We start from the raw sequence: 23713 nt of genomic DNA on the forward strand, positions 1-23713 counted from the left end.
TTCTACCTATTTTGTGAAGTAGTCTCTTGTCACAATGATGTATTTTGATTGGGAAAAGTAAGATATTGAGCTTACTGATCCCATAAAGCCAATGTCCCTACTTCTTGAATAGCTATCATGTGATAATGTGATAATCAACTACTAGGCTTATTTTAGACTCAAAAAAGCTATCCAATGACATGTCATATGATAGGGTTTTAATATAAGAATGATAGAGCTCACTATGTTCCCCATTTTTCCAAGGACTTGATGACATGGCATTCATCACAAAGCTCAAGATAAAGTCCAAAAAGCTCCTAATGATTAGCTACATTCTAATTAAAAAAAGACTAGCATGAAACTAAAGGTGTCCTACAAAAAGTTCACAATAATATTTTCAACCTAGCTTTTCCTATGGGCCATTTAAAAAGTCATTTATCAAGTACATGTGTTATCTTGCTAACCCCATACTATGTGATATCAATCCTAAACAACTTCACCTCTTGTTTCATTTTAAACAATTGTGCATTTTAAAGAATATAATTGACATATCCACTTGTGACTCAACACATGATCGATCATAAATGTTGCCTACGATTCCTTACAATCATCAAAAAGCCAAACTCAAGCAATAAGACTAGTTATCATGTTATTTCTCATGTCATGCATGACTTATTAACAAGGTAAAGTAGCACTTGTTGATGGTCAAGAAGACGTGTATTGCCAATAGTTAATGGCAAAATTTATTGATTGAATAAATCATTCGCAAGCATTTCTCTTAGTGGTAAAGGAGTTCACATCATATTAGTCAAGTTTTGAGTAGTGAAGCATACAAGAAAATCCACTTTATGCTCTCCAAGTTGCAAGACATAGTTTCTATCACAACCTTGATAAGGCTTCTAACATCCTTGGCCCATATGAACACCATGAGCAATTTGTAGGAGGGTCTTGCAATGATCACAACATTCAAGAAAAATTGCCTATTGTATCATGTACATCTCGAGAAGCATTTAACTTTGTTATGCTGACTAGGGATGGCAAGTCAACAATTACCCCAAAGAAAAAGATTATCTAAGGTGAAAATTTCATCAATACCAAAAGTTTGAATAAGGCATCATCTAGATCAGTAAGATAAGTCTTCCAAGTTTCCATTGCACTTGCAGTTCTCTACCATATTTCCAAAGGCACTAATCCATTACTCCAATAGTTAGTAAGTCTAGTTTTCTCATTCAAGGTCATCCTAAGTGTAGGTCATAATTGCATGCCATTCATCACTCCAAAGTTACTTAATAAGCATATAATCCTCACTAGCCAATCCTACATCTCTCATTGGGTGTACTTAGGATCCATCAACTACTATTAACTCGAGGTGGACATTCTCTACGGACTCAACACTGAGAACTCCCACCCCTATATTGATGATACATTTTTGTTGTCTTCTAAAGCCAACATGAGAAGTATAGTGTTGCATCCAGCCCCCTCCCAAAACATCTCCTAGTGCTCCTAAGGTTATACAAAAGTGTTAAGCTTGGCAATTGTACACTTGGTTGTTCTCTTTAAATGATTTCTCCAAAATAAGCTCAAAATAAACCCTCCTACTATTATCTTTTTAATTCAAAACCTTTGATGTTTCTACATCGCCATAATAAATCCTAGAGTCACTTTACTATTCACAATATGCAATATAGATGGGTTTCAAAGTTATTTTTTCCCTAGGGCCTTCTACCCCATGTTCCTCTAGGATACTAAAAATCAAACTACAAATAAAACTTTGGAGAGAACACCACATCACTTTACTTCTATTTAAGCATCAATTGTTCTCTCTATCTTGACTTTGGGTTACCAAAAGCAATGAGCCATTTGAAATGCCCAAGGTTTCCCACAAGTAGTTTTCATATGGCCTTGCTAATAGGATCCTTTCGAAAGAGCCTTTGGATGTCTACACGAGTATGTATAAGGGTTGGTTTGTTCCCTCATTTTTCTTTCCAATTTTAGGTATTTAGAAAGATAGCTACAACTTCCTTCCTGCTTGTCTCCCTCTCCATTGTGAGACGGTTGGCACATAAATTCAATAAGAAGCTTGACTTCAGGGAGGGAACCAACTTTACTTGCACTTGTTAAATGACGATCCAATTTCGGCTATACCTTTCGAAAGTATGGTGTGGGCATGTGCACACACACATACAAGTCAATGACCCTAAACTCATAAAAGTATTACCACGAATGCAAATCTATGAAGCTCATTTTTTGGAGAGACACTCCCCCCTCCCCCCACTTTTCCAGAAAACTTGGTTTTGAAGCCTATGCAAAGACCTTCAACCTTCACAATTTGCAGTTTTTTCTTACAGTATAAATAGGCTTTCTTTGTCGTACTATTAACAAGTAACCCCAGACTGTAGAACTGAAAAACCTTCGCTTCAAAGACTTGAAGGCTCTGTTTCAATCTTGACAATTGACTCCATATAAAACCTCGGTTTTTAGTGATGAGCAGTGAAATCTGCCCCTCATGCTTTCCTTTTTTAGAAGGAACGTCACGGCTTCGGGGGCTGTAGGTACATGTAAAAATCCCCTGAGTGGCGTGACTGATTATTAGTCCAGGTTGATGAATGAAAGAAATATACTCAGTGCACATGTTCTTGCCGTTGGGTCCTTGGATGATACAACAAGCATTTTCTCTAAATGAAGACTTAGCTCTCTGCAGAAGAAGCACAGAAGTTAGGGAAGGTGCCGAAGGACAGACCCACCATTTCTCTTATTCAGTTCTGAATTGGATGGCGTGCGATTACACGTTCTCAAACGTTTGTCTCCAATCTACAAGGCGCAGGAGGAACTCTAAGACCTGCAAGATTAATCACAGTTTGTGCTGAACATGTTAACAGAACAGAAGGGATTCTGTCAGGGACCCATGGCTCTCAAGCATTATGATAAAACGTCAATTCAATTCCCCTTAGGCTTTAGATTTTCCACACACCTCGGAGGGATCACGTAAGGAACTCTGTGCATTGGTTTCTTTTGCTGAATTCGAGACAAGAATCCCAAGGCCATGTTTCTGTTTGTTTAGCACCTGCAAAAGTTAGCACACTGATGCTACATTAGAAGCTTCCCAACCACCTCTGTTACATACACGAAATCACTGCCAACAAAGCTGCTAAGATGAAATAATCGCATTACTGAAGATAACCTTGAAAGCATCCTCGTCTGTTCGATCATCCCCAATATAAATAGGAAAAATGTCCACACGATCTGACAAGCCTGAAATTGTAAATGCCAGGCATATATATACATGGGATCAATGTCAACACCGATCTAAACAAATATGTACGATATTGTAAAGTCTGCAATGGTTGAACATATTGAATGTTTTGTTTGTGCATGTAAATTCACACACTGGCAAACATCTTACCAAGAACTTCAAGTATAAACTCTAGAGCTTTGCCTTTATCCCAAGCTATCACAGGTCGGATCTCCAAAACCTATGCAATGTACCCGATGTGTTAGGAAGCAAATTTTCTGACAAATTCAACAGCAAGCAACTTGTTTTCGTTTACCTTTCGACCTTGCGTCAGGCACAGATCAGGAAAGGACTTGACAGCATTCTGGACTTCCTCTGCAAGGTCAGTCCAATCCTGCAATAACAAATCAGTTCCTTCAAGGTCAATGCGATATGCATATCATCTCTCCGTTTCTCTCATGCGTATACAGTGGTGTCCCATTTCTCCCTTCCCCACCCACCACGACCAGACCCCCAACCACCCCACCAACCAAAAAAAGAAAAAAGACAAAAAAAACAGACTTCTGTTTATTTCTTTCTTTCTTTTTTGGCAAAAGAAAATGTGGCTACTAATATTACTCAGAAGAAAAACAAGTGCGTGTGCTCATTGTATTTAGTATTTGGTTGCTCTTTGCAGGGCCTGCTTTGTACTTTGGAATTTTTTTAACCTAATGAGGATTTCTCCAAGGTTTCATTAATAGACTTTGATTTTCTCCTTAAAGAAAAAGTACAAGCGTTCGTCAGTCTCACTGGGCTATATGTAAACCAAATCTAGGGGAAACTGGGAGGAAGAAGGTAAGGTTTTGTGGGTGTTCTTTTGGAGGTTTGAGGTGGGTGGTTGTCTTTGAAAGGCCGGGGGCAACCACTGAGGGTTACCATCTTATAGTGTGCAAAACAGCCTATGGTAACTGTAGTTATGAACGAACAGTTGTCAAAGCTCTTGTCAATGCCAAGAGTCCCCTTGGAGCTGCTCCCACAGCCCTTGAGGGAATAGATAATGGATGACCAAATCTGTTGGTAACAGTATTTCCAAATGTGCCACCTTGTAAGGCTCCCAATAAGCTCCTATAACTTCAATAGCACTGCTAAGGCTCAAAAACCTGTAAGCTGGGCACGGTATCCAGCCCCACCATTCCACACGAACTAGCATCAGTGACAAAGATCATGTCATGCATCTATGCCTCATTTAGTAAACGATGTCCTTGGCTGATTAACTGCGAACAAAAAGTTCCCTAGATTGTTGCCTCGCACAAAGAGCATCCTTCTAGCAGATCCTGCTCAACTCTCTAAAAATCCATGCCACCTCATCTGCAATCTCTACTACTTGGTCCCAATCTCTAGGCCAAAGCTCCCTAATCTATTTGTGTGCTGCCTCGTGCTTATAGGTCGAATCAAAGATCCAACATAAGTGGGGGTCTTTAATGCCAAAGCAGATGCATGGCTGGATGTAATGTTTCTACATTACCATTCAATGTATCCCCATTGCTTATGCAATTTCCTTTTTTTTTAAGGGCAAGGGAAAAGGGGCACTCATTTTTCAAAAAAAAAAAAGTATTTTAATCCCTTCAGTTTTGGATTAATCCTTTAAAAACTTTATCTAGCACTAGGTGCCATCCAAGAGAGTCGGGGCACCACCCTAGATGGTTTAGTGACTCATGTGCCTATAAATAGGGAATGGGCATTCATCAATTTACATCTCACTTTCATTTTTCATCAACTCCTTCTGTCCTTAGCACTCTTCACTACTGTGTACAATGTTTGCTGGTTTCACTCCTCCCTAGACTGGTACAGCAGATCATCTTCATGATTATTGTTCATTTCCAGCTTCTGCTGCCACCCTAGCACTCATGCACAATTCCCAGCCATCAACCACTTTATGGAGGTTACATTTGGACCAAATTCAAGTCATCTGCAACAGGTTAAACCCTTTCTATCAGCCCTACAGTAGATACCTGCGTTTTTGTGTTTTCTTCGTTCTTGAAGGTTGCCCAACAGTGGCCTATCTGCAACCACTCACAAGAGAGATCTTCCCTAACATTCTTGTGTGTTCTTCTCCAATTGGCTACCCAACAGTCACCTTGACAGCAGCCATTATCTTGGAGAGATTTCAGCGTCTCCAATAGCTCCCAAGGACAGCATTTCACTCCCTTACTGCTGTCTTTCATCTTCCAGTGTCTACTCCAACATTTCACTGCCTGGAAGACTACGTTTTGCTCCCTCCATAGAGCGGCTCTTTTCCTCATCATCAACAACTCTACCCAAAGGATTGCATTTTGCTCCCTTCACAATGTGAACCCTTTCCAGGTATTGCCCTCTAATTAGCCACAATAGTGCAGTCATCTCCGAGTTCTACTCCATTGTATCAGCATGATTTAGTATTCATTATTCTTCATTCTTCATCCGTGTTTTGAGTTTTCTTTGTCGTAGTGTTTGCTATACATTGTTTCTCCCAACAAAAAGTACCGTTTCTCCACATTTACTGCTTTTAGCAAGGAGAGAGGAAGTATGGGCAAGTGGAGGAGAATAGGGAAGGGGAGTTGCAACTCCCCCCCACCCCACCCTGGAAAAAAAAAAAAAAAACACATCTTCCCACACATGAGACATGGCAATCTTGGTCCACACACACACACACAGAGGTTGTTAAGAAGACTGCTAGGGTTTGCATTGAGGACACACAGAGTGTACAACCACGACAGAAACACGACACAGACACAGACACAGAGGGCAAAACTCAAACCCTAAACGCAAAACTCAAAAATCAAACACAAAAACTCAAACACAAACAGAAGAAGGGAGAGAGAGAACACAACTCTGAAGTGAATGAATGCTGTAAATGAATGTAAGAGTGTACAGTGTGCTCAAGGGCAAAGCAATGTCGGAGTGTGACATCCACCGAAGACGGATCCCAAGTCTGTGACCACCAGTCAGAGTGTAGGAGTGCTGAATAGTGAATGGCAGCAGGCTGGTCACCAAAACGCAGCAGTCTGGAGGCTGGAAATTGGTAAACGCAGCAATGTACCGCCGATCGGGGGCTGGAAAAACTGTGCACAGTCTGCCGTAAACAGCAAGGTGAAACAATGTCTGAGAGTGTCAGGGCCTGCAATGCTGAAAACGCAGGCTGGCTAACCTTGGAGATGATGGACAGCAGACTGAACAGCAGTCTGGGACAGTTTGGAGCGGTCGCCAGCAGCTGAGAGCTGTCGCCTACAGCAATGGACAGGCTAAAGATGATGTGGCTGCAGTCAATGATGGTTGGACAGCAGATGGAGGCAGGCTGCAGGCTGGAAACTGGACACCAACAGCAGCAGAGGGGCTGGTGTAACCTGCAAAACAAGGATGATGGCTAAATGGGGGCAGCCTGTCTATTTATAGATGTGGAAGGGCGCCCCAAAAATTAGAGTTTCTACTAAACTTTCTCGAACCGCTCCCCGTTTTAGGGTTTCCACTGAACTCTCTCGAATCGCTCCCCGTTTTAGGGTTTTACTCTAAAATAGCATTTTTAGTGTGTTTTGGGGCTATTTAAGAGGCTAATCAGCAAGTAATGCATATTTTAGCTCAACAGAGGTTAATGTCTACAAAAGGCCGAATCGGTCTATGAGACCAAAATGTTACATCTAAAAGTCCCAAAATAGCTATCATCTAATCTGATGACTAACTAAATGGAGAATGAAAAATACATAGCTGATGAATACAAAATAATGTCAAAACCAAATACAATGTGGAACTACTCTCAGAATACTCTCATCCCAAGATCTCTCTCATGGGTCTATCTACCATAGAGAGGCTGAAGCAGCGAGGTAGATTCCCCCAATGACAATGTAGTATCCTTTGTATATGCAAATGATGCCTCCTATATTGGGGTGTGGATCGGCTGGGCATGGACGGCGAGCTCTACATCTCTCAGTGGTTGTGTCTAGGGTGACTCCCTGGGGTGGGGCCACTAATCAGTTTGATGGGGGCAATGTGGTAGAGGGGTTGATCATAGCTCTGTAGAACTTTATGAGTGTACACTAGTGTGTCTCCATGTGCTTGTCCCTAAGTTCGTAAGAGGTACTCTCTATGTCAGCATAGCTCCACTAAGAAGAGCTCGAGACATCTTTGATCCAAAAATCTGCATATGTAGTGCTCCTCTATCTCTAGCTCGACCTGATAGAGCTAGCAAATCTTGTCCTCCAGGGGGGAAGTCTGTGCCATATCTACGTGTCTCAATCCATAGCTAGTGTGAGGATGCATGGAGTTGTTCAATGATGCATCATAAACCATGAGACAAATGTGCATCCGTGTATCTCAAATGGGTAACAAAGCCACTGTGAGATATGTGTAGAAGAAGTTTTCATTAGAAAGCCATCTTTGTGTTAGCGATGTCTATCAGATTCTGTCCGTACAGGCAGACTGGTCGGACTGACCAGTCGGACTGCCACGTGGCAGTCCGACCTGTACCTGGTCAGTCACGACCTGCATATTCTGGGCGATTTTATGCTGGCTATTTATAGCCGATGTTTTGCAGTCTTCCTCACTTCTGATCGCAGGTTTCAGGATGGAGATTCGTGCAGATTACATCTCTGTTTGCAGATTACAGGCTGGAGATTCGTGCAGACTGCAGCGTACTTCGAGGTGGACAGCAGGTTGCATCGTCGAGGTGGAGACACGCAGTCCCACGCACTGCACCCGTGTACATATCTGCATATCTTTGTATACAGCACACTTTATACAGCAGATCTTCATCTTCCACTCTCTCTCTCTCCTCTCTGCATTCTCTCTCTCTCAGTCTTGGTCCCACGCTTCTGCATTGCTACACTCTGACATGGTATCAAAGCAGTGAAGAAGGGCTGACTGAGTGAAGAACCAACCTAAAGAGGAGATTCCATCGCGACACAAGGCTGCCTTTCCAACGTTCGAGGGCGAGCGGGAGGGCTGCGCATCGGAACAAGGCTAAAGAGAGCATGGGCGCGTGGGAAAGGAGTCCAGTTGGTGGGTTTGCTGCTGTTTACTGCTGTTTGAAGAGGAGGAAGGCTGAGTTTTCAGCTTTCAAGTGCAGGTTTTGCTTTTTCATCGCCTCCGGCAGGTGAAGAAGGTTCGGGACACGGAAGAAAGAGCCCTAGCAGGCTGCGTTTTCACAATCAGAGGGGGCTACTTTTGCGTTTGTGAAGGCATTACAGGTGAAGATGTCTACAGAGATTGACTTGGAGTTCCAGACGATCATGGACTTACCGGCTCTTCCCGCAGATCAAAAGCTCGATGGCGACAATTACCGCATCTGGCACGTGATGATGTTGGCATCCTTGAGGTCTACGATTTGGCGGAGCTTGTACAGGAGGAGATCGACCGGCCCTCGATGAGAGATGAGTCCAAACTCTCTTCCGATGCTCGTGCGGAGTTGGCCAAGGCACAGTCTCACTGGGACAAACTGAATGCCCAAATTCGTTCTTTTCTTTTTCTGTCTTGTACTACAGCCGTGATAGCCCACATCGAGCACTTGACGATGGCTCGGGAGATATGGCTGGAGCTTGATCGGATGTATAACCAGATGACCCTTATGAAGCGGGTTTCTTTGGAGGTGCAGATGCGGACCTTGTCCGTGAACAAGTCTTCTTCGTTGCAGGAGCACATCAACAAGCTTAGACAGCTTCAGATGCAGGTTCAGAATGCGGGGAAGCCGATTTCCTCCGAAGACATGGCGATCACACTCTTGTCCCAGTTGCCACCACGATTCGGTGCTTTCTACTCCACCCTTATTGCTTCGGGGCGAGAGTCTACTCTTGGGTGGGAAGAGCTGGTTCCTATGGTCTTGGACCAAGAGGAACAACTGAAGGGACAGCATGCTTCCAAGTTGGAAGCCTTGACAGGTCAAGCCTCTCAGAAGAAGGGAAAGAACCAAAAGAAGAAGGAGGACAACAAGTCAAAGAAGGACAAGGACAAAGAATCCACATGCCATATTTGTGGAAAGACCGACCATTGGAAGAAGGATTGCCTTGACAAAGACAAGAAGGACACCAACAAGAAGGACACGAAGGATTCTGAAGCGGTGGCTACACCCTCATCAGCTGCGTTTCTTCATCTAGCTGTCATTGAGGACTCTGCACCGAATGCTTCTGATGCAGCGATAACAGCTCCCCAGGCTCGAGAGTGGATCGTTGACAGTGGTGCCTCCCGGCACATGACTCCTTCATCAGTTTTGGTGTTGCCCAGTTGCGACCTTCGCGTGGGCAGATTCTCATTGGAGATAGCTCTTCGGTGTCTATTGTAGGACCGGGTGAGATGCAGCTTATTCCAGATGAACGTGGTGGTACCCATACCTCTGAGGTCTTGCATGTGCCAGGTTTAGGGTATCTACTTTCGGTTCATAAGATTTGTTCACTTGGACTTCTGGTGGAGTTTGACAGTGATTCGGTACGAGTCCTTGATCGTGGGTCAAGGAAGGTTCTCTCATCAGGATATGAGGAGAACGGCATCTACAAATTGACGTCTTCTACCGCCCTCCCTACTCTTCTTCTTTCCTCTCAGACACAATCAGAGCTATGGCATGCTCGGTTTGGTCACCTCAACTATGATTATCTTCGAAGGGCGTCACGTGGACAGCTTGTTCGAGGGTTGCCGGACATAGTGGTGAGCCAGCAGCCATGCGTCTCCTGCATTCGTGGGAAACAGCATAGGGATGTGATTCCCCACAAAGCTTCGCGGCGGTCTACTTCACCAATGGAGCTTGTATCTACGGATCTTTGTGGCCCTATGAGGAACGAGTCCTTGAGAGGAAGCTCGTACTTCATGTTGATCGTAGATGACTACAACAGGATGACTTGGGCCTATTTCTTGGCGTTGAAGTCAGAAGCTTTCTCCCACTTCAAGGATTCGCTTCTCTTTGAGGAGAACCGATCAGGCTAGCGATTGAAGACCTTGCGATCCGACAAAGATGGTGAATTTGTTTCTAATGAATTTGCTCGTTTTTGTGCAGATAAAGGCATTCACCAGGAGTTTGCTAACACCAACACTCCTCAAGAAAATGGCATTCTTGAACGGAAGAACCGAAGTGTGATCGAGATGACGCGCACCATGATGGAGCACCGAAAGACACCTCAGTTTCTGTGGGCCGAGACTATGGCTACTGCCGTCCACATCCTTAACCAATCCCCCACTTCGGCCGTTGATGGGATGACACCTTTTGAGGCTTACTTTGGGACCAAGCCCGATGTTTCTTATTTCAGGGTTTTTGGGTGTGATGCCTATGTTCACATTCCCAAGACTTATCGTGATAAATTTGAAGCAGCTTCCCAAAGACAGGTGTTCGTTGGCTACAGCTCTCAGTCCCAAGGCTATCGCTTGTATGATCCCGCCAAGCGGGATGTGTACACTAGTCGAGATGTGCGGTTCGTGAAGGTTCCAGCCATAGCAGCGGGTGAGGAGCATCCCGTTCTTGGAGATCTAGGGGAGAGTTTGGCTCCCGAGACAGTTCCTTTGGAGCCAGCGCCTTTTGATTCCGATTCTGTTTCCGATACAGAGTAAACTGTTCCACCGGTCACCCCTGAGGAGTTACCACCGGTGGATATCCCACAGTCTTCAGCTACTGGAGAGAGACGAGGAGAGGTCCGGCCTCCTCCTCGTTGGGCCCGTGACACACTCCGTGATTCAAGGATCGAGGGGGTCCCTGAGGAGTGGGAACCACAGGATGGTCTGCAGCGGTCACGGAGGCACCAGGCACATTCTACGGAGCTTGTTTGCTCTAACTATTTTTTGATGACCCGTGTTATGCAGGATCGAGAATCCACCTCCGTGAAGGAGACTTTACAGTCCGCACCATGGAAGAAAGCTATGGAAGCCGAGTTGGAGGCTATTGAGAGGAATGGCACTTGGTATCTCTTGCCTCGCCCCCCTCAAGACCAAGTACCTTAGAGATGGTTCTTTGGACAAGCACAAGGCTCGCGTTGTTGCTAAAGGTTTTGCACAGCACCCAGGGATTGATTGTCATGACACTTTTGCCCCCACTGCTCGTATGGCGACTATTCGAGCTGTTCTTGCCTTGGCTAACCATAGGAGATGGCCTGTCTACCAGTTGGATGTGAAGTCGGCCTTCCTCAATGGTGATTAAAGGAGGAGATCAATGTAGAGCAGCCTCTTGGCTTTGGATCTTCAGATGGGAAAGTCTACAGGTTGAAAAAGGCCTTGTATGGCCTCAAGCAGGCTCCGCGTGCATGGAACGAAAAGATTGATTCATTCCTTCAGTCACACAGTTGTGATATCGGCGTTCCAAGGCCGATCCGCAGCTTTATGTACACACTTCCGAGGCTGGTTGTGTGCTTTTTGTGTTGTATGTTGATGATTTAATTGTCACAGGTAATCATGCACAGAAGGTCAAAGAGACGAAGGCAACTTTACATCAGACGTTCGAGATGACGGACTTGGGTCTACTCCACTTCTTTTTGGGCCATGAGATTTATCAGTCTCAGAGGGGGGTTTTCATCTCTCAGCAGAGATATGTACAGGAGCTCTTGGTTTCTTTTGCGATGGAGGATTGTCGGACCATTTCTACTCCTATGGATCCGAACTGGAAGGCCACTTCACGTTCAGATTCTCCCATGGCGGATGCTTCCCGCTTCCGTCAGTTGATTGGATCATTGATTTGGCTCCTCAACACTCGTGTTGATCTTTGTTTTGTTGTTGGTCTCTTGGCGGGGTTCATGAGTGAACCTCGGACGGTGCATTGGCAGGCTGCCCAAAGGATACTTCGGTATTTGAGGGGGACATCTGACTTAGGGATTCATTATCCAGCAGGCACATGTGGTTCAAATCTTGTACTTACAGGTTGAAGCGACTCGGATTGGGCTGGCGATGCGGACCACAAGCGGTCTACTACAAGTTACTGTTTTACCTTGGGTGCAGGTGTTATCTCATGGAGTAGCAAGAAGCAGCCCACAATAGCCCTTTCATCTACTGAGGCGGAGTATCGGGCCGCGTCTTCCACCACATGTGAGGCTGTGTGGCTTCGGAGATTGTTGAAGGAGCTTGGCTGCCCCCAGACTCGTCCTACTTTGCTGCAATGCGACAATGAGAGTTGCATTGCCTTGGCACAGAATCCTGTTTTCCATGCCGGGACGAAGCACATAGAGATCCAATACCACTTCATCAGAGAGAAGCTTCTGGATGAGACCATCGCTGTGGAGTACTGCAAGACGGAGGACAATCTTGCAGATTTGTTTACGAAGGCGCTTCCCTAGGCTCTACTTCAGAGACAAGCCAAATCCCTCCGGCTTCTGCCCTGTCCAGGCTCTGAGAGGGGGTGTTAGCGATGTCTGTCAGATCCTGTCCGTACAGGCAGACTGGTCAGACTGACCAGTTGGACTGCCACGTGGCAGTCCGACCTGTACCTGGTCAAGCGGCTGCATTATGCAGCCGACCTGCATATTCTGGGCGATTTTATGCTGGCTATTTATAGCCGATGTTCTGCAGTCTTCCTCACTTCTGATCGCAGGTTTCAGGCCGGAGATTCGTGCAGATTACATCTCTGTTTGCAGATTACAGGCTGGAGATTCGTGCAGACTGCAGCGTACTTCGAGGTGGACAGCAGGTTGCATCGTCGAGGTGGAGACACGCAGTCCCGCGCACTGCGCCCGTGTACATATCTGCATATCTTTGTATACAGCACACTTTATACAGCAGATCTTCATCTTTCAATGTCTCTTTCTCTCTCCTCTCTGTGTTCTCTCTCTCTCAGTCTTGGTCCCACGCTTCCGCATCGCTGCACTCTGACACTTTGTCCCCACATCCTTAGTAGATGTCACCCATGTCTTATTTGTGTGGAGCTGCAAAATATCCATCCTAATGACGTGGTTCAACTCCTATCGGTTGAGCTCCAAGTGAGGGCAATCCAAGTTGTATTGTAGGGGTGGAAGGTGATCCATATGTAATCCATGTAACTGTAACCATGCCTCTATCCGAGGAAACCAACACTCAATATCCCCTTGTAATGCTAGTTGTCTAAACAACTCTAGTGCGAGCTGTCTCGACAAGCTCCAAAACCTATGCAAGAAAGTCACAGTCTAGAAAAGGGCCTCTGCCACTATGGGTGGTGCTCCCATCTCTACTCTGACAATCCCACGTGGTACAAAGGGCTTACTCAAAATCATCCATGAAATAAACAATACTAGAGGTCTCTCCATCTACTCCCATCCCTCATATATCTCCTCTCCCCTAGGTAGTGGCTGATCCTATGTGGCTCTCCTCATATGATAGAGGCTCAATCCCCATATGGGGATCCCATATAGAAGTGCTGGTGTGACAAAAGTGTTAAAAAGATAGAGCTTTGTTTAAGGCTCTTGAAACTGCATGCATGCGCACTGGCTCTCCATCGACCCTCGGGCTGCATAGCCTTGTATCAATCTATCCTTTGCTGCCCTCCTCAAAGTGAATCTTGGCCCTGAAAATGTAATCCCCAAGTAAACATATCTCTAGACCACCTCCACTATCTCCTCTCCATATGTGAAAGGGGACACTGATCGCCAAATCCATTGGGTGGGGGTATTAAACACCATAACCTTCATTTTCTCAAGGTTCACTGTGACATCCCTGTCCTGACAGAAGGCCTGTAGTGCATCTAGGCGGTGCTTCAATCCCTCCAATGTGCTGGAGATGAGGACTATATCATCTGCATACAATAATATGGGTATCAATGCCCTTCCCAGATCCCTCCCCTCCAAGTTACAGAAAGAAAGAAAGAAAGAAAGAAATGTATATTAATTTTACAAAAGGCCAATGTAGCTTATGAGAATCCAATGTACATCCATGTTTGATGTCATCTCATCAGTAAAGTGGAGATAACCATAAAATTAGTAACCTATGAGGATCTTGTACCCCATAGGCCACACTCCATGAACCAAGTGTGGTTTTGGTCATCCTATGTTAACTGACCACCTCAAAACCATTCATTAGCTTAATGTGCACGTGTTCAAGTATCATAGGAATTTGATTCATTAACAATATTGGGAGTGAATTCACACCATCTGCTATGAGGTTTAATACAATTTTCACCTATAAATTGTTCAGTAACATATACTGGCTGACTTATTCTACATCAGATTGTAAAATAGATGAAAAGACAATCAAATAACCAGATTGAACCTGAAGAAGCAGGCTAGATAAGATGCTGTACCTCCTCCAGTACACAGCGAAAGTGAACAGTAACACAGAACTTGTTGTGTTCAATCTTGGCACCACTAACTTTATGAACTATTCCTTCCAGCACATGAAACACCTGAACAACATGGAAATCTATGAATTTGAGTGATGATCACTTAAAATTTAGAAAAGAAATTACAGCACCAATAATTTTACTCACAAAGTAAAAATTTAGAATGCTCACACTAGTTAAGAGCATAAACTTGTTGTAAGCAGCCAACATCCATTTTAAAAGTAAAGCACAAATTTAGTCTAGAAAACAGCCATGATCTAACATCTGTTTCAAAAGAACTCATGTCAAGCAAACGTATCCAAACGAGAAAAAAGGTTCGACTAAGACCTTGTCCATAGTCAGTAAAAATTCACTCGCAGGCTGGAATAAGACTTCATTTCCCTGTGTATTTTGACACCAAAATGTAAGTAAAGAACGGACAACTATTTCAAAAGACATACTTCAAGAGAAACAAACCTGATCACTCTGAACAACAAGGATCCCAACTTATAATTATCAACATCTGACTTCCTTGAGGTATGTAAACTGATTCAGGGAAAAGGCCAAAAAATAGAATACCTTCCCTTTTAAGCTGTTGACTGTTACTCCAATGCCACTCTCAGAAGGGCCCATGATATCCATCCCATGGCTCCCAGCGTAGTAAAGTTCAGTTAATCTCACAAAATCGAAAACCTATAAGATATCAATGTCATCCTTATGTAAACTAGATCTTAACCAAGTTAATTCCTGTGCAAGGCTAAGATACTGACATCAGACATCAACAGACAAGTGTCATTTTCCATAAAATAGTGTAATAACAAAATCTTGAACACTTATGTTTAAAGCTCACACAATTTCAGTTTCCAGGTCATAGCAACATGAGATCAGTCTAAGGACATGAAAAAGTGTGCATGAGCATCCGCATCCCAGGCTTGAAGATCCCTGAAGAGCTTTTCACGGAGATTATACCATCCCTCAAATCTTAGGACAGCAAAACAGTCTGTGAATATCTTTCACAAGACTAACTAGTGAAGTACTTGAGTCAGTGAGTGTATGGCCCAGCTAAGATCCATAATGCACACATGACACAACACAAGCCATACAAGCACATAGAATAAGCATAAGGGAAAAGAAATCATGCTCACCTCACAGCCTAGGGTCTTGAGTAGTGTGATGATCATGATAAAAGTATGCAAATGAGCCCCAAGGGGTATTTACAGGACTTAACTGCCCTAACCCTAAAGTGCCCTAAGTATGTTCATAGTATGAACCCCTTTTGCCCAATACTACGAGCGTCAAGTGCTCAATGCACATCCTAGTAAAAGAAGCATAAAGCACAAGCATATATGAACTTGAAGGTCACATCATCCAAGATTTCTCTCATGAGCCCCCTCTGCAGTAGAGGCCCAAAGAGCTGCCACATGTAGATAGTGAACTCAAGAACACACATCATGTCCACAATCCTAAAAGATTAACTGTAGGAGGAGCCAACAAGGAAAGGCCCTCTTCACTGTGATGAGAGTATTAGTATGCCCCCCTCTACACCTCCACACATGCCCTCTCTATCGAGCAAGTAAATTTAAAGGCCTTAATTATTCTGAACTTATCACAAATTTAGGCTCCATACAAAGATTTATCTATAAAAAAAAGATATTTTATTTGATGGTAGGACGTATTAATCTAAAAAGGATGCATTGCACATTAAATCTTCATTAGCTCATTGAAACAGCCCCAAAACTCAAATTTTACCAGAGTTCCTACGTCCATAAGCAAACACCCAAACTTTAGGAGGATCCACATCTATAAACAGGGCACTGCCCAGCCACTCTCCTCATCCCTTGTTTTGTAAGTTACTCCAGTTCTTCCCGGCCTCCGTCCATCAGGCTCCTTATTCAGTCTACTGCTGTGGTCATCTCCAGCTATCACTCTTCGGCCTGGCAACTCCTATAGGCTGTGTTTTGCCCCAGCTTGTTGATTGCCATCATCATCTACAGCAAGTCATTTTTGCACTTTCAGCACTTTTCTTCATGAGCCTCCACTCCAATTTGTGGTTAGAGCACTCATGATCCATCTCTAGTCAATGACACATCAACACCTCCCTCAACCCACTCCCACAAGAGCCACCACCTATTAGATAGCTCTCCCTTTGAACATCTTGTACCCTCTTTTGTTCATTTACAGCCTTCATTTATTCGCTTCAGAGTTCTCTTTCTTCTTTGCTTGTGTTTTTGCATTTTGCGTTTAGCACTTTTGCATTTGTAATAGAGTTACCAAAGCTATCGTGGATTGCTTGGTTTATCCTTGATTAAACTATACGTCATGTGTTGATTCACAATAGCTCAAACCAATCCATCTCAGAATCTCCTAGTGCTTTCTCAAGCTACTCCTTTATTGGAGGCTTTGTTGAGGCATTATGGTCTTATTTTGGAGACAACACTTCATCTACTAACCTTTCTTCTAGGGATCATTCACAAAGGCCCAACTCTTCTCCATCCCATATTCCTTCACAAGGTACATCTCAATGGGAGAACTTCACTAACCAAACTAATCACCTCTCGCTTGTTGCAGAAAGATGATCCCTTAGGAAACATTCCAAAATACAAATTCTTCACAATCAACCCCAATGGTGGCAGGTTCGTACAATCCATTTTTGTGTGAGTTTGATTACATATGTACTACTCCTTCAATTATGTAGGGACACTACAAGTCACCTAGGAGACCCAGTTTAGTACCAATATGGATTAGAAGAAAACTCTATGATCAAAGATATTCCGCAAGGGAATCCTTTATCTTCTATTTCATTTTGAGTTTGAGTTTGGTGCTTCACATTCACCTTCACATTTCCCGCCCTTCCCTCCCCCTTTCACTTTACATTTAGACTCCTCTTTTACTCTAGGCTCCTATTCTAGACCCACCATGGGTTACCATGTCTTAGCTAACATTGTCTTTGATGCACATTTAGATTTTAGGCTATCATTAGACACTTAGAGGTGTACCACTTTGCACCCTAGTGCTTTGCTATCGGAAATGCCACCCGTATATTATCCAACTCATCCATATATGCAAGTGCATCACTCTGTCCTCTGGTCATGTTGTATAGGGAATCCCCCTCATACACATTGTACCACCCTGTGGAATTCCTCAAACACATGAACCCTCTTCTTATGCTTATGAGTCACTTTTTTCTTTGAAGGACTCAAGGAGTGGACATGAATCACCTAGCCACTTAGAACCTATCCCACCCATCCTAATTGATTTGTCACGAGGACGTGTAATTTTGAGATGCTTTAATCTTGCTGATAACATTTGATTAAGTTATTAATCAAATGTGCAAGGTTCTTAGCACATGTGATGCACATGGCAATTATTTCAGGGTAACAACCCAAGAAACTCGAGGATGCAATGAGTGCCAAAGGCAAAAGTTGTAATAAGTTATGTCTGACAAGTACAAGGTGGTACCCAATGTCAGATTTGTGCCTAGACCAATTTGTTGGCTACCAGTTCTATGGTGACAATAAAGACTACGAATTAGTTAATTAATTAATGTCAGTCTAAGAGTCAATAATTGCTCAAGAATACTTGAAAGACATATTGGACTAGCCAATTTAATTATTAACTAGTGAAATTAATTTTTTGAACACTAAAATAATCGTTAAATTAATTTTTGAAATTAATATTCTAAAAATAAATTTAATAAGTTGGATAATGCTAAAAAATGGAATTAGAAGGCTGCCATTTGGCAAAACTTACCCATGCAAGTGGAGAAAACGTTTTTAGGAACTAGTGGAATCTATTTCAGTCATTGTGAGAGAAAAGAAGACAATTAGAGAGCAAGGAGAGGCTACTGATGTGATTTGCAGCCACCAAAGATTAGTCCTACACCATGTGATAGCAATTTGGAGCCCTCCAAGAGTGGGTGACAGAAGCCCAAGGTACTTTCGGTGCATATAATAGCACACAAGAGAGGGCACAGTCTTTTTGGTAGTCCTCAACTGTAGGCAACAACTTCCATGGCTATTTGAGCAGGGCAGCAATTTCAGTCAATCTCTGCTATAAACCCTAATTTATAGCAAATTTTAGGGTATGACAACCATCTTGGGATATGTGCTCAAAATTGTGGACCTAGGACTTGAATTCCAACAGTTGAAATTGAGAAGCCAGTCAATATCAAATTTGGGACTGAATTTGTCTTTCGAGGAGCAGGATGAAGACCAATGCCCAAGCAAACCAAGGGACAAATTGGTTTGGAGGCTTGCTGGTTAGTTTTGATAAGAAGAGGCACTTGGATTAGCAAAGGAGATCAAAGGATCTTCGTTGTACTCCTTCCAGGTGCAATATAAGATAAAGAAATACTGCAAGAAGCACCAATTTTGGGACCAACCGGTGTCCAATGTCCAAGATCAAAGTGGTGTGCATTTTAAGTTTATTTCAATTTTATGCTTGCTATAATTAGTACTTAATCAAGTTATTTACCACTCTATCTGAGGAGGAAGGCTAGTTATATGATCCTAAACACACGCCACGTTCCGATACCAATGCTCAATCTCCTTCTAGGAAGGAAAAAGGGAGTGGTAAAGTCCAATCCTCACAAAGAACCTTCTAGCATTACTTACCTTTAAAAAATAGGTTTCGTACCTTTTGTCAAAAACCCAACCATGTAGATGACAATTGTCGCTCAAAGACTAAGTGCATTAGACCCACACCCAAAATCGCACCATCCACAACCAAGCGTATTTTACCCAACCCAAGCTATCTATTCTCTATTCCCAAACCAACCAAAGCCCCTTTCAGCAATAGTGTCATTCCAAGGCAATTGAGAAGAGGTCTTCTCCAAGAAGGTAGCACAGTTTCTCCACCCCTTGGTATTTGTGTCTCTCAGTGGCTAGCCTCCATTGATGCAGTGGATCCTAGTTGATTCTCCCCCTTATTCAATGCTTCATGGCATCTCTAACTAGTTCAGCCATTATCTTCCCATAGGCTGGTTACTTAGGTATCCTAGGTCATTCTTGAAAATGTTAGGTAGTTAGACACCATTTCCTTTAGGCTTAGTTGTACCTTTTTAAGTCTTACACTGCATGCTTACTTTTTCCCTTTACTTCCACTAAATTCTACACTCACTTAGCGGTATTTTTCATTTAGCACAACATCCAAAACATCTCAATATGAAACATCTAGTGTGCAAGTTTCCTTCTTAATCCTTTCATGCTAGGTTTTGTCTTTTAGTTTACAATTAACATTACAAGTATTTTACCGATCCTAACTGGGCTGAAGATTTGTGTTTTGACTCTTGCATTGGCGAATATTGCCTCCATCAGCATGGAGACAAAGATGGTATCTTCTCTCCCAAGATTGGGTCTTGGACATCTTTTCCCTTAACTTGGCATTCGTCTTTCTTTCCTTTCAATATTTTTCATGTTACGTGGACTCCTGCATCTTTAACCTAGGCAAGTGATCACTCGCATAGACTTCTCAAATGCCTATGTCCACAAGCTCCACTTTGTATTGGAAATTAAGGAAAAGAGAGTGAAAACAAGACAATGAGCAAGAGTAGGCAATAGTTCCACGCTCAAAAGATGCAAGCACCAGAATGAAGTTAAGGCATGTGTTGCATAGATAAATAAAACAACCAATAGCTTGGTTGTAAATTACAACATCAAACATCTCCTCACCATCATGAATAGATAGCTTTAAGTTCGGCTCCATGGAAGTGCACCTAGGTTTGTAATCTTACATGTTAAACCTATGTAAAAGCTTATCTACATACTCTGACTATGGCATGATGATACTATGTTGATTTTGGATCAACTGAATCCCCAAATAATAGTATAGGCAATCCATATCTGACATAGCAAATGTATATTTCAATTCAGCCTTGAAATTTGCAATTTTATCCTTTTTAGGTCCGATGAGCAACATGTCATCGACATAAAGAATGATAATCAACAAGTTACCCCCTTCATTCTTGATTTATAGGGTGGGAGCAATTGGACTATTGTTGAACCCTTTGCTCGCCAAATAAGTATCAATTTTAGAGTACCATAAATGAGAAGCTTGTTTGAGACCATAAAGAGCCTTATGCAACTTACAAACCATGTGCCCTTTTTCCTTAATCACAAACCCTTGAGGTTGTGACGCATAAACATCCTCATGTGGATCCCCATTTAAAAATGTAAGTCTTAGTGTTCAACTAATGTACTTTCCAGCCATAATTTACAACCATAGCAATCACACATCTCATCGTACCCATACAGGATGTAGAAGCAAAGGTTTCTTCATAATCTATGTCCTTCTTATGTGCATAGTATTTTGCTACCAACCATGTTTTGTACCTCCTAATAGTGCCATTAGCCTTACATTTGAGTTCCAAAATCCATTTCGTGCCTATGGCCATCTTACCAAGTGGTAAATCCACAAGATCCCATATAGAGTTAGTGGCAATAGAGTCTAACTCTTCTTACATGGCCTCCATCCAATGTACATCTTGCTGAACTTCGTCCAAGAAAGTAGACTCATCATCATCTAGTAGTGAGCTCATAAACACTTACCAAATGTTGAAAATGGAGGAAGAGAGAGAGAGAGTCAACACAAGACAATGAGCAAGAGTGGGCAGCAATTCCACACTTAAAAGATGATAGTGCTAGAATGATAGAATGAAAGTACAATAGGTCTTAAATAAGTTAGATCTATCCCTAGCTCAACTAGAATTAATTTTACTCTAGAACTAACTCTAGAAGTGGTGACATAACTTATTAATGTAGTTGCGTTCACACTACAAATCCACTAACTAAAACATTGGGCACTGCCCATAGAATTGGCAAATTCTAATACTTTGTTCAAATTGTTAAGGATTGTTCTTAGGCTAGAGGGTGCCCCACATGGTATAATCCCTTATGTCATTTCAGATTAAGCAGTTGTTCATATGGAGTGGTTTGTCCATCGCTCTACCTAATTCTACACTTTGGGCATATTTGGTGTCTCAATGCTGCTTCCATGGTTGCATTATTGTTTGCAGATTTGCATTTCAACGTATTTTGCTGTCTTTCTAGCGTGTCTATGCCATTGACTTGTTTCATTGACTTGGCAGCTTCTAAGGTGCATCCAGGTGCATCCTCCAATACTTCATATTTTTGGATCGTGGATCTGGCAAGTCTATTCTCTCTCATAACTTGCATTAAAATCTTGTGCAAACTAGCCCTATTTCTTTGTGCTCAATTTGTTTATTTGGCTTTGTCAAGATAAGTATTGTTAGAGAGGCACACTGAGATTATTTGCTGCTGATTTGGTGTTCTCTAACAGCGCTCAACTTCCTCACGAGTTTATTATTGGATCTATCCTACGCATCAGCATGGTTCCTCTGAGGCAGTGAATTTTCTGCAGATTTTGATTGCATCTATGATGAACATGGCGCTAGTCACAAGTGCTTTTCAGGCTGAATTTCAATGACCGCACTAGGTTAAAAGGCTTACCTTTTCCCTGCATCTTCCAGATATGATTGCTGTTGGGAAGAAATTTGCAAGACTCCTAACAGCACTGCGCATCTGACAAGTAAGATAAACAAAGTAACCATTGATCACTAAAAGAGAAGTCTATAGCCATTACCAGTTTCTTCCCTACAAAGCAAGCAATAATACATTAGAGTTCTGAAATCACACTTTCTAAGTGAGAAAAGAAGCTATACTTGTATTTAACTACTAGAACTGCCTTGATTGCTCAAAAATCAAAAATTACCGCTTCAGACATGAAAGCACTCTCAGGATCCTCAACAATAGGTGCTAATGTTCCATCATAGTCCAGAAAAACCACGATCTGCTTGCCAGCAGCCACTTCTACATAACGATCAAATGCGCTCAGAGCAGATGGATGTTTTTTCTACAATCAGCATACAACACATAAGGCATAAATTCAGTAATAAAATACAGCTGCAGAAACATTTACAATTACACCACAAATCTCCCTGCCATCTTTTAGGAACAAAACGCATGCTCCAACCAGCAAACAAAGTATGTCAAGCATGTGACAGTTTAAGTAAATATGAAGAAATTGTGCATGTCAGAATGTACAATCCAGATGGCCTGCATGCCTAACATTGAGAATTAGAACCTATCCTCTAATAAAATGATGCAAAGAAACAAATAGTTATTCCAGTGGACTAGAATACCCACACGCATTGAGCAGCAATATCAAGTGTTCATCATAGTTGATACAACACTTTACCAAGCTTGTCAAAGCAATGTAGCAGGACTTTGAATATTCTGTAACTAAATACTAATGTACCTCTGAGGTAAGTAAGTAACAATCTGAGGCAGCCTTCACAAAAGGTGATGACCATCGTGCTGTCAGGCATCCTAGAGCATCACATTCTAGACTTGCCCTGGTTAGATAACCACACGAGCACCCTGCACTGTCTAGTAGCAGGGTATTCCATCTGCCTTTTGTGTAGCGAGCCTGAGACATCAACTGCATGAAAAACTCACCATCCAAGACTGATACTGCCCATCGATGATGGCTGCATCAACTGCTCCCTTGTCAAATGGATCTCCTATTATAAACCTGGAATGAGGAGGTGAGGATGCTTTCATAGCATCTACCCATCCATTAACTCGTCCATTTTCGTTCTTTCCGGGAAGAAAGTGCAATCTTGCAGATGTGTGTGGATGTTTGTACAAGTGAGAGTTACAAGCTGCTGTGGACAATAATGACTTTTGGAACCTTGACGCTGCTATGGACGACGCTTCTGAAAGGACTCCATTATCTTTAGAATTGATAGCCATGCCAATCCAGGGTTTCTTGTAAGCAATCGACCAGGAGTTTTTGCGTATGCTTTGCAAATGTTGTATAAGGAAGGGAAGGGTTGCTGTGACCAACAGAAAGCTTGTTTAACAAGTCAACAATCTGTGATCGTGTGGATTGTATCGATGGTACCGGAATCAGAAAAGTAACAGGAGCGTAAACATACAAAGTTGTGACAGTAAGCCTATTGAAAATGTGACACCTTGGTTCTTCTGCAGGACAACGGAAGAGGAGCTGTACTTGTTCTTGTTAGGAGGGCCTCAAGAGTTCGTTGGGAAGAGAGGTGGACGCTTGCAGAGCGCTCTCTGTCTCTCTCTCTCTCTCTCTGTGTCTGTGTGTCTCCGTCTCCCTCGGGCCTCTCTAGATCGCTCCTCTCCGAATGTCAGTGAGGAGGAGGAGAGAAAAGTCTACCGCATTGCAGCGCGGCAACTTTATACGTGCCTCCGCAATTGTATACGTAAACTTTAGAGGGTATATAAAGACCAGTCCCAGGCTCCAGCATCTATCTCTTCCTT

The 23713-nt window shown here is 42.9% G+C and overlaps 1 protein-coding gene across 6 annotated transcripts; it reads right to left on the minus strand.

The window, feature by feature from the left end:
* Nucleotides 1-1830: 1830 nt before the first annotated feature.
* On the minus strand, nucleotides 1831-23650 carry LOC148040081 (putative trehalose-phosphate phosphatase E). 6 transcript variants are annotated; one of them, XM_087696591.1, is made up of 12 exons: nucleotides 23365-23650; nucleotides 22883-23262; nucleotides 22137-22277; nucleotides 21875-21946; nucleotides 14988-15101; nucleotides 14757-14810; nucleotides 14391-14492; nucleotides 3528-3605; nucleotides 3383-3452; nucleotides 3161-3231; nucleotides 2951-3043; nucleotides 1831-2818 (listed from the first exon to the last, which is right to left on the minus strand). In XM_087696591.1, the coding sequence occupies exons 2-12, from the start codon at nucleotides 23177-23179 to the stop codon at nucleotides 2762-2764; spliced, it is 1149 nt and encodes a 382-aa protein (XP_087552717.1). In that variant the 5' UTR covers nucleotides 23180-23262; nucleotides 23365-23650; the 3' UTR covers nucleotides 1831-2761. The 6 variants fall into 6 exon arrangements, with proteins under 6 accessions (XP_087552717.1, XP_087552723.1, XP_087552721.1 ...); XM_087696597.1 differs by lacking the exon at nucleotides 22883-23262 and having other exon boundaries at nucleotides 1832-2818; nucleotides 22137-22234; nucleotides 23439-23650; XM_087696595.1 differs by lacking the exon at nucleotides 22883-23262 and having other exon boundaries at nucleotides 1832-2818; nucleotides 23439-23650.
* Between the last annotated feature and the right edge of the window lie 63 nt (nucleotides 23651-23713).

Source organism: Lygodium microphyllum, chromosome 2 (assembly GCF_053477565.2).
Source record: "Lygodium microphyllum isolate KBCC chromosome 2, Lygodium_microphyllum_v1.1.10, whole genome shotgun sequence".
Taxonomy (NCBI): domain Eukaryota; kingdom Viridiplantae; phylum Streptophyta; class Polypodiopsida; order Schizaeales; family Lygodiaceae; genus Lygodium; species Lygodium microphyllum.